The sequence below is a fragment of the Strongylocentrotus purpuratus genome, unplaced genomic scaffold (genome assembly GCF_000002235.5).
Source record: "Strongylocentrotus purpuratus isolate Spur 01 unplaced genomic scaffold, Spur_5.0 spur5_scaffold_20, whole genome shotgun sequence".
Classification (NCBI taxonomy): domain Eukaryota; kingdom Metazoa; phylum Echinodermata; class Echinoidea; order Camarodonta; family Strongylocentrotidae; genus Strongylocentrotus; species Strongylocentrotus purpuratus.
Genome location: NW_022145606.1, coordinates 28,485,960 through 28,497,917, shown reverse-complemented (window position 1 = coordinate 28,497,917; position 11,958 = coordinate 28,485,960). Strand labels below are relative to the sequence as shown.

Genomic DNA, 11,958 nt, shown 5'->3' with positions numbered 1-11,958 from the left:
GTTACTGCACATATTCTTAAGTTATATGTTTTTCACATTGTGACTGTGCAAAGTATAATGCCGTGTAGATGGTACTCGGATTGGAGGGGTCTAAATTTATGAAGGGCAGAGGTTCAATTATCGTACTGGTCACTCTGCATGGCCACTTTCATGAAACCAATCCTTGAAGGACAAAGGACATGTTGCTCAGCTCAAGATGTCTATCTGTTCACGTGAGCCACACTTCCGGTGTTTATACGAAGCCATTCCAACAATATTGGCGACAGAAATGACCTGGGGGGTGTTTCATCAACTTAAATCGATTTCGATTTTAAAAATCAATTTTAAGGCCAAATCAGTTTTAGCTTAAAACCGATACGTGTGAGCTGTTTCATCAAATCGATTTTAAGCTAAAATTAAATTTAATTGATTTACATATATGCGAACGAGCCTAACCAAATTTGTATCCATTATCCCGCGAAATGGCGTCGACTGAAAAGGGAGGAAAAGGCCCGAAGAGTGGTGGAAAGGTAAGTAAAATCCGGTTTTCTTATCTAATAATTATATCTTCAAATCGGAAACATTTTTTAAATATTAGATAATCATCGGGTTATTTCGATTGTTTAGATGATAGTTTCATTTCTCTATTAATATTTGTAATATTGCATCGTAAATTAGCTCTAAATTTTAATGCAGACGACCGAAGATAAATGTAGTCCCATTCGTATAATCTCGTGTCGGGTAAGGGCACTTTACCCGACACGTACACGATCGATCACGAGAGTGTTGACATCAACATCAACAGTAGATCTAACGTTAGATCTACATCTATACGGAAGAAAAGGTAGTCCTGTTAGTCTTCCGGTCGCTTCTTCTTTTGGTTGTGATTAACAGAGGAAAACAACTTTAATATGAAATGAAAGATAGATCTAATGTCATTCTTCTCATCCAAATGGCACTGAATTAGAAATCATGAAACAAAAAAATCATCCCATCAAAAGATGGGTGTAGACGGTAGACCCACTCCAACAAAGCATAGACTCGAGCCTAGAGTCGATGCTAATGATATACATATTGACCTCTAGCTACATGTAGGCTCTATCTGGGGCCCGTTCCTAGAAATCGTCATAGACCTAAGTCTAACTTCTTGATTAAATCAGCGTTAGTGAGCAACTTGTCCGCTACATCTGTTTCACAAAACCCTCTTTGCCAAGATCAACGACAACATCCTGACTACTTATAGTCTACTTATACTTATATTTTACAAGTACTTCTGTTGTATAATCTACACAAATTTTGAAGTATATTGCATCTCTTGTTTCTTGGTATCATTTTCAATATATTTTATTACTAATTCATTTCAATAATTGCATTTTCCCTGATATTACTTTTGTAATATTATCCGGTGGTATTGCGACTAAGGCTAAGTCGTGGCTCCTCTTCTCGCCGATAGTATCGATCTCACGAGATATCTATCTAGTAAGCTCTTGGTGAAACGGTTTAGGAAGATCAGAGACATCTCCGTAGTTGGCGGATAAAGTTATGACTGTCTTGTCGTTGGTTTCGGGGCCAGGGGAAAAAATTGGGAATTCATTAATTATAATTAAGAAAATTAATTCTGCTTGTGTTTAAAAACGAATCCCAAGTCCATAATGCTATTGTAGGCCTCACTTTCATCTGAATTTAAATCAAAAATTGTTTATCCTTGTGTCTAGTTGTATTTCCATTTTTTTCTTTTCATTATATGTACAGTCCAGAGCTGGCAATTTCGAAGATTGGGAAACCCTGATGATGATTAATTTCATCAGGGACAATTGGAAGAAGTTGTTTTCCCGTGCAGGACACAGCGGGACGAGAGTAAGTTTCTAGACTGTAGTGAACTATCTGGTGGATAAATTATTTTATTGAGCATGTAGTCTTTACATGTATTTTTACTGTAATTTGTTGTGTTTTGATGGGGGGGGGGGGTGGTATGAATATTTAAGTTCCTGCCAGAATATTGCCTGTTTCAATTGCTTCTATTCAAAGTTATTGCTTAATGCTGTATACTTTTCCTCTTTTTTTTTATCAGGTCGAGTTACATGAATTTTTATATAAATACTTTTGGGTCTATAATACTGATTCACCATTAAAGGTACAATGTCCCATTTGCAGGCCAAAAAAATGAAAAAGTTAAATTCCAACTGCATTTGAAAGATAATACTAATTTAGAACTTCCCTAAAGAAGGTGGGGCTTGAAAATGTCTTCAAGTGGGAAAATAACGACTATTAGTTGTCAAATCGACTTTAGGGCTATAGAGCCCAAAAGTAATAGTCTTGATTTTCAGACAATTGTACCGAATGGTCATACGTTTTATGCTGTGCAAAGATTCAATCAGTTTAATCTTGGCCATCACAAGAAGTGGGTTATTGATGTAGACAAATGCTCATGTACCCTTTACAACTCTTTTCATGTATGTTATTACCAAAGAAGAAAAAAAGCCAGTCAGTCACTCAATAGTGTCTGACAGTGAAGTCTAGCAAGTAAACGGGTTTCCTTGCATAATTTGAATATGAGGATACTGCTAACGTTTAAATTTCACAGATAGGACATACATGACATATTCATAATTCCTGCAAAGTTATACAGCATTTGAGGTTGGCTGCAAAAGGGACATAGTACCTTTAAGGTAGAGTACTCCTAAACATGAGTTAAACTCAGAGCAAAGATCATGGTGTAAGAGAAATAGTGTCTCACTTTTGGTGTGTAGTAAAAATTGCGTCAATCCCATGTAATTACCCAAATATGTTCCTAAATTAAAAAGAAAATTAAAAGTCATTAATTCCTATTGCAGAACAAATGGGATTCGACCTCATGAAATACATAGCAGAGTTTCTAATTTGACGTTTCCTTCATCGAAATTTAACAATTTTTTTTTTTTTTTTTTTTTAATTTCCTACTTTAGATTTCATTTTTCTACTTAAGGTTTAATTTTCTCAATTTTTTTTTCTGTTTCTCCTATTTAACATTTTTTTAGGTAGAAGTTCGTAAAAAAAAATATTGGAGGAGGGCCGCTGAGGCATTGAGGGCTGCCGGTGGCCCAAAAAGAGAGTGGTCGGACCTAAAAAAAAAGTGGGCAAGACTGAAACATCAAACGCAGAACTACTTGAGAATGAGAGGAGGTACTGGTAAGCATTAGTTAACCCTTAATGTCTATGGCAAAACACATTCAATGATGATAATACACTGTTTCAGTGTGGCACATAATAAAATTTTGATGTCATATATTTACTTTAATCAAAATGGTGCCAGACAAGTTATGTTATTGTTTGTCTATCTTTTTTCAACCACAATGAAAGAGTGTGAGTTTGTGACGTCAGATTATAAAGATAACATGAGTATTCATCAATGAATAAACCTACAGGTGGAAGCATATTAGAGATGCAGTTGCATTCAACCTGTTGACTAAAGTCCACTTAAAAGGTAAAGGCCAGTTCTGGTCATGCGATTGCATTTATGAAGGAAACGTTGTGGAATTGATCAGAAAAGGTTGATCATCTAGCATATGAGTACTATTGGTGTATACTGCAAGGTTCTGGAATCATCAAAATGATAAGAAATGTGGCCCAGTCTTGGTAAAGTTCCAAGTACTGTAAACAGAAAGATGTATATTGGACTACGTGATATCTATTCAGGCCGGATAAATATGATAATTTACCAAATATATCAATTAGTAGGCGGTTTCCTGTCAAAATTTGTATCATCGGGTATTAGTCAAAACATATTCTTTCACGTACGTGGTTGGTAATAGAGCTTCCATTTCATTTTTTGAGAGGGGGGCGCTTCCAAAACGAAACTATACCTTTAAAACAACCACTTTGATGTAGGAGAAACTTGACAAACATTGATTTTCATGACTTGTAATTCGCATGCCAAAACACTTCTATATGATTCGACAATGATTAAAAAAAAATTCTAATCTATCACAGGAGGAGGCCCATGTAACGTTAATCATATTTACGAGCAGGTGATTACCGTTCTGGCCAAGGAGGTTGTAGTCGGCATTCTACCGCAGTCAAGTGAGGCTGGGGGGGGGGGGGGAAGCCCCATCGTCACAGTCACAGTCTTCCCAAAGTAGCGATGAAATCCAGGTAATTTTTTCTTATATTTCTGGGGACCTCTTATTAAATTATTTTGATTACGCAACCTAATACATTGAATTTATCCAAGATATAAGGCATTAAAATTTGTATAATGTAGAATGTATTCAAAATCAATCATAGATGAAATATGAAACCAATTACGAAAAATGAAACAGACTCACAGTGGTAGAGCTGTGAGTGGAAGTTTATTTGTCATTTCAGTTATTCTGTATGTACATGGAATTTGAGTGGGAGGGGTGAAGTAATCTGCAAATGCAGAAAAATGCAAATAACCAAGTGAAAAAGAAACTCAATTAAAGACATGTCTATACAGATCGACAAGAACATTCATACCATTAAACCAGTAATGCTACTTTCAGAATTATGCGATAACGCATTAAACAAAATAAAGTATGATTTAAAAAAAAAAAATTGTACATCATATATCCTTATTTAGGTTTTTCTGTAGCCCAGAAATTTATACTCCACTATGTTAATAGTCTAAAATACATAAATTGATAAACTTGACAAGAATTCAAATGGCAATATCACTTCAAACTTGACCAAAGTAACATAATGATCCAATAAGAGTACAAGAGCTCTTTCTCTCAATCCAAAGGCCTGGACATTTAGTCACTTGATTTTTACATTCTTAACTCCACAAAATAATTAAGCGTTGTCCATTGAACTGACAACAATGCATGCATAACACATTGAAAGCTTGACAAGCCTTAATGCTGAATATTTGCCTGTGCTTTGTTAATTCTAAAAAAACCTTACTCAATTTAAAAATTCAATCTGTTGTAGGTCCAATTTTATAATCACTAATTACGGAGAAGTCTCATCACTTTTGCAATACAACATAAGATGCCATGACATAGAGAGGTTACAAAGTCATGTTTAAAAAAAATTATGGTAATTTACAATCTCTGCTCTGAAACTTAATAAACCATAGATGCTTACAAACATCCTCTATACATACTAATGTAGTATGAGAAACTCAGGTTTTTCCAGATCTCCACACCCGGATACAACCCCTGCACTAACATTCTCTTTATGAATGTTGATTATGCTTTTTCTATTAGATAACTACAGTAATATGTTAAAGAGTTAACAAAAATCATCTACTTGACAAGAATTGTGAATTAAAATGTTCATTTTGATACAATACTACCAACTTCAAATTTCTCCAATAGGTTCACTTTAATTTTTGTCTTTTTAAAGCTTTCCACAAAGTTATATAATAACTTAAATGATTAACCAAGAGATAAAGTGCTAAGAATAATGCATATGGTATGTCTGTGACAATGGATTAACAATCACTCTCTTATGATGCAGCCCAGTAGAATGTCCAGTTTTGCTAAAACTGCATCTTTTTCTATTGAATTATTCTTATTGACAGTGTGAATCAACAGCAACAGCAGTCCTGAAAGAGATGGCAGTTGGTGAGAAATTGGGTGATGGTCCCTCCTGCCAGGCATCTACAAGTCAAGTTCCTGAGGGAGCTCGTGTCCCTGTTCATGGAGAGGAAAATCAACATGCAACTATGATTCCACTACAGAGATCTAACGATATTCAACCTGCTCGTAAAACTGCTTCCAAAAATCAGCTACGACCCGCTCCTCCAGTAAACTCACACCTTCAAGCTCCTCCAAGACCACAAGCAGCCCTCGATGTTCAACTGTCAAAGCACCTCTGCAAGAAGATCAGAGTATTCAAACTGCTAATGAAGTGTTGTATTTAGCAAGACTACAACTGGAAATCCTACAGAAATTTGATATGAAGTTTGACAAACATCTGGAGAAGTTTGACAAAGTTCTTGAAAAAATGGAATAGTGTTATCTGTTCATAAGTTATTGACATTCCAATTCTCACTATTATTGAACATTCAATTATAACTGTACCTTACGTTCAGGCCCCATTTCAAATGCACAGCGTTGTGTGTTTTTGTGTACTTTTTTTTCCCCAACAGTAATCACAGCGATTTATCACTATTTTCATGCGATATCAAGAGTGCATCATTACGAGTAATGCATGAAAATACTGTTACGTACCAGAAATAAGGTATTTGGATGTGTGATGGGAAATCTTGTAATCTTGAATATTTCATAGTGAAAATTGACTCGTGCTTTGTCTAATCTTACCATTTTTACAATATTGCTGCCATGAATGACTGAGCAGCATGCTTTTCAACAATTATTTTCATAAACCTGATGTACTAAGTTTGGGCTGAAGCAATGAATGTGAGTCAAAAGCCATTATGTGTTTGTTTAATATCTCATTCCAAAAAAAAATGCTCACTTTAATTTACGTTGACTATTGGGCAGTTGAAAAGAAATGTTTTGATATCAACTTAAAATTTTAAAAATGCTTATTTCAAGCAAATTGTATGATATTTACCTTGTTATGATGATTTTAATCTTGACTTTATTCGCATCCCTTGTTAAGGCAACCCTTCTTATTGAGTGATACAAAATGGTTAAAGTTTATTTGGGATGTTATCCTTTGTATGAAAGTCCACTGTCATTTCTTTGATACTTATCATCATATGTGTTCCTTTATGCATTTGGTCTTAGTTATCTTTTAATCTGTGGTATTGCTAGTATTAAATTACAGGTGAGCTTGACTATTTATAGTAACAATTTCCAAAATTGTAAGAGTAACTAGTGACCATACCAGGTGAAGAATCTGTTAACAATCGTTGCTCTCAAAGCAACTCCATCAGCGTTGTCAATGTCACGGCCTTGTGCTAAGTCAGCTGCGACTATCTCTTCCTCATCATGTAGGATATTTGGTTCTACATTGTATGATGAAAGATATGAAACATTTGTTTAGATTTCCCTGAAGAAATAACTAAAACAATAAATAGATATCAAAAAAATATAACTAGGGGTATGCAAAATTGTAAGTAATGGCCAATAATAAAGGGAAAATAGTAATGGTATAAATAAAGGCCTGCATGTAACTAAACTAAAAATTGACTTTAAAAAGGAGTTAAATTGTGGATTTTAACCTTTCCTTGATTTTTTTTTCTGTTAAAAATAAAAGATATAGGCTTGCCACTAATATCCTAAGAAAAACGTGCGAGAGGATATATTATATATGCAAATTGAATATTTTAATCTATCACATATAAAATGATGTATTTGTCCACATTATTACACACTTTTTTCCATTTCTGTTGTACAGAGACTTAAAAATATATGTGGAGACTGATGAAAGAAAATTTGATTCTTTCATAGAAGGATTGGGTATCAAGGTATGAATAGTTGTCCTATTCAATATCAAGTGAGGATATTGAATTAAATGTGAAAATGCTGTAAGGGTTGACTTTGCAACTAAAAGTCCCTATTTACCTTTCAGTTGTTTGGAAATGTTAAACAGCACACAACACGCTGTAATGACATCACATGCTCGTTCAGGTTTAAGTATCATGCCGTGTCCAATCAGACACCGAAACTTATTCTTAAGTTGCCCATTCACCATTTCGATTTTGACTCTGGTACAGCAGTGAGCACTGAAATAGAAAATTTATTGACATAATGCATGTAAATACTATTGATGATTTAGATGTTTTAGAAGTAAAGTTTAGCACTATATTTAAATTGAAAATCTTAATTACATAATAGTGTCAATTATGCAACTTTTTTTTATTCTCATACTTTCCTTAGTGATGAGATGAATACAATTTAGGCCATGTAAATATGTTTAGAATTTAAAAAAAAATAGAAGTGAAATTGAATTTAAAAACATTACAGGATTTGTTTCTATTTAAGTAAAGAAGACTTGATTATTTTCTGATTATTTTTCAAATAATTTTATTACAGTAAACTTTTTAAATATAAGTAACAAAATATAGTGCCTCTTACTCATTGTATGCTCTCTCTGCTTGATTTCGAGGATTGAGAAAGGGTGTAAGCAGCCATGCGTTCTGGCCATAGCCGGAATCACCTAGGAGTATTCCTTGATACCGTCCTTCCTCAAATCGAAGGGGGGTCCTGCTTGATGCTAGTATTCTGGAGTCATGGTGGCTTCCAGGCCATCTAGCGACCACGTTCAAGATCCGGTAGTCAGCTGAGCATATCAGTTGTGTGCTGATGCTGTGTCTCCCCTTTCTATTAGTATAGATATATTCATTATCTCCCAACTTTGAACCAATAAGGTGGATATGTGTGCAATCTATGCACCCAACAACCTTAGGAAAGGATGCAATCCTGAAGAATGCATTCTGAGCTTCCCTCACTTCCTGATCGCCTTCGGGGAATTTGATGTACTGAAATAGAAATTTTTAAAATTATTGTTGATTTTTATATTTTGATAAATAAATAAATTATTTATATGAGATTTAATATTTATTTTCAGTACTCATTATATAACAATGAATTTTATTAAATTAAACAAATATGTATCTTTAGTGAAAAATGTTACCGTATTAGAATACGATTTCAATGCTTTATTCTGTAAATACAACATTTGAACAATGTATAAATGTTATTGTTTGAAATATAATATCAATAAATGTTTTTTGATGTTAGAAAGTATAAACAGAATCATCAGGTGCATTTTTTCATTAAATTTGTCTACAATCAAATTGTATGTATGAGACAAAGACAATTGTAATATAAAATGTAATAGCAGGAATAAAGTAATAGTTAGATCGAGAGAAGTGATATAATGGAGAGGTGAAAATTTGTATGAGAAAGTGCTAGAAAGAAAGATCGGAACACTGGTGAAAAGTAATTTGAGAGGATAAGTGGGGGAAATAGAGTGAGCTTGCCGTGGGATAGTATTAGTACAACCAGTGGCGGATCGGGGGGGGGGGGGGACGTGTAAAAACACGTTAATTTTTACCTTTTTTTTGAGGGCCAACAAAAAATTAGTGCTCACTGCCCCCCCCCCCCCCTAAACCCCCACTGAGTGAATTATCGGCCGGCTGTTTCACCGCTAAATATTTTCTCACGAATTATATTGGGCCCCCTCCCCTGCCGCCGGATGCATGCATGGATCCGCCCCTGATGAGTATACAACAATGGTTCTTTCAGCTTTCGAGGTGGGGTTGGGGAAATTTGGAGTGCTACATAATTATGATGATATTTATGTATATATAATTCAGGGGGGTATGACAGAGCTCCCCAGGCAACCAACTCCAAGCCCATGCACTGCATGATTCTTTAATAATTTTGGAGGTGATCTTCATTCAGGCTGTTGATGCATGGATCCATCTTATTGTAAAGGATCGAGGTACAATATTTTTTAGAGGTCGGTTAATTGATTTCTCTTTCCTCCCTTACATTGAGATATATCCAAGGAGCTAGCTTGAAATGGGATGTGCCCTCTTAAATTTATGGTGCCCCCTTTCCATCGACCCACCAGAAATGAATTGCATAGTGGGCAATTCCACGGTAACGGAAGGACACTCAGACAAGATTTTTGAACTTCAGGTTCATACTAAAAGAAATGTTTTATTAGTATGTATTAAACTATGGGGAACAAAATGTGTTTCAGTCAAGTGGAAAGCTTCATCAACTTCACAAAGTTTGGATAAACACTAATTAACTGGAAAAACCATGTCCATTTTTTTGTCCTTCCGTTACCGAGATAATTAATATGCACATTCTTAAACTACTTAACTATAATGACAATTTTTTGGGGGAGAATTAAAGGCACTTATATAGGTATTATATCTGTACTGTTTCACATCTTATACTAATAAAACAGTTCTTTTAGTATGAACCTGAAGTTCAAAAATCTTGTCTGAGTGTCCTTCCGTTACCGTGGAATTGCCCTAGTGTATATTTCGGCTTGCTATATGTACGAGTGCGCGCTCTATAGGGTTGGATTTGACTGTACTGTAGCTGTTGGCACGTACGTACGTACAAATAATTAGTTATAAAAGCTGTGCGTGCATGCTACGTTGCCCCTTCTCGACCATCTTGCAAGTTGTTTGGAGAATTAACTTTTTCAGAGTGAGTAGTAGGGTTGATATAGATCTGTACAATTCATTGAACGCTGATATTTCATCAGATTTTAACTGTAAATGAATTACGAAGATCAGCTCGATCGCGATCTTTACGGGTTTTGAGAAACTAGTATTATTTCAACGGAGCACTTATTCGCGCTGTCGCCGGATCATACAGTCTAGGCAAGGTAAACTTGGCTTAGAGTTGGTTGGTTATCTGCTGCACATTTACTGGTGCGTGGGACTACATGGATGCGATGCGATGAAATTAAGATGAAAGTCGCGTTGAAACGAACAAAATTAACACGTTTCAGATAATAAGATGAATATCAACAGATATCATTTCCCCCCAAATTGATAAACTTGACTTGTCTTCAAGGGGTTGACCCCCCAAAAAACTAGAGTCTAGATCTAGACTCTAGTCTAACGTTAGACTAGTCTAGATCTAAAGTTAGACTAGACTCTCTACTCTAGATCTAGTTTCTAGTTTCTAGCTCTAAGTCTATTCTAAGGAGGCTCATATAAAGTTTATTAAACAAAATTAAAGCCTCAGTCAGAGGCTGATCAGGCTCTTCTCTGTACTCAGTAAGCCTAGACTAGATCTAGATGATTAGATCCTAGATCTAAGTTAGGTCTACACTCAACCTTTTGAATTCTGAATGATAATTAGAAAAAGTTAGATCTAGAATCTAAACTAAAAGATCTTACCTCCTTTCTGTGGTTGCAAATGGCTACCACGACCTCTCTTAAGATTCTTGAGGCTGTACTGTTGCTGACTCCATGTATAGTCCCAATACTCGCCAGTAGTGAACCCGTTGCAAAGTAGTTCAAAGCTACGAACACCTTCAACGCAGGCGGTATGGCATTGCTCCTGAGAGTTTCGTTGTCGATCTCGACATTAAGAAGTCCAATTAAATGGAGGACTCCTCTCCTAGAAAATCGGTATCGTTTTTGCATTTCAGCATCGTTATACATGTCAAGAGGATTTGTTCTATCACGAAAAACCCTCTTATCCACCCTGATTCTGTCTCGGCCTTGTACTAGGTCTAGTGCCACTAAGGCAAGTGCTGCCATTTTGAGAAAAAAAAAACTGCCTGACAACAATGTCTCAATCTCTTACTAGTGAGAGCACAGTGCAGTGATATCCTTAAAATTGATTTAAAATTGATATGGATCACACTCTAACTTAAAATCGATTTTAAGGCCAAAATCGATTTTATTTATTTAGTGAAACTGCTGCTAAAATCGAAATCAATGTTAAGCCCTTAAAATCGATCCAATCGATTTTAAATCGATTTTAGGGCTTTAGTGAAACACCCCCCTGGTCTACTAGCAGAAATGACCTAGTCTACTAGATGACATGGCATGTGCTATTGAGGTGCATTTCCTGTTTGAAACCTTGTGACGTTTGCCTTTGCGACAGTAATTGGTACTAATGTCTCTCCATTTTCAGTTCCATCTAACGTTGAGTACTCTTCACGGTTTGCACACTGTCAGTCTGATGGAAGCAGCCATGTGTGTGCATGTGTGTGTGGGTGGGTGGGTTGTATACGATATGTATAAGAAATATTTAATTATTTAATGAAAGGTTTATTTATACTGATTTTTAAATTAGTGCTTTTCTGGTATAGACATTTGATTGTATTCATAACGTTCCTACTTTAATACAGTGAGATAAATTCGAAATAATGGCCATTTTGGACGCCATTTTGGATTTCGGAAAGGGCTCAAGTGGTTTACTGCCACTTGTGTGTTTCAAAATGTATCAACGAGTATTTTATTGAGTTCCTTATGCTGAAAAGCATATATTTAGATATTTAAATTTTGTATTTGGGTAATCTAGTTGCAAAGTTATAAGAAATTCAGGAAATGGCAGCAATTTTGGGCGCCATTTTGGA

At 35.4% G+C, this 11,958-nt stretch overlaps 2 protein-coding genes across 2 annotated transcripts; one reads left to right on the top strand and one right to left on the bottom strand.

Annotated features, from left to right (window-relative positions):
* Positions 1-278: 278 nt before the first annotated feature.
* LOC115927672 lies at positions 279-4,097 on the top strand. Its single transcript, XM_030993827.1, has 4 exons — positions 279-509; positions 1,732-1,836; positions 2,997-3,147; positions 3,949-4,097. The coding sequence occupies exons 1-4, from the start codon at positions 462-464 to the stop codon at positions 4,095-4,097; spliced, it is 453 nt and encodes a 150-aa protein (XP_030849687.1). The 5' UTR covers positions 279-461.
* Positions 4,098-6,764: 2,667 nt separating this feature from the next.
* On the bottom strand, positions 6,765-11,134 carry LOC115927671 (putative nuclease HARBI1). Its single transcript, XM_030993826.1, has 4 exons — positions 10,769-11,134; positions 7,971-8,374; positions 7,458-7,618; positions 6,765-6,898 (listed from the first exon to the last, which is right to left on the bottom strand). Exons 1-4 carry the CDS (start codon positions 11,132-11,134, stop codon positions 6,765-6,767), a joined length of 1,065 nt encoding a protein of 354 aa, XP_030849686.1.
* Positions 11,135-11,958: the final 824 nt, after the last annotated feature.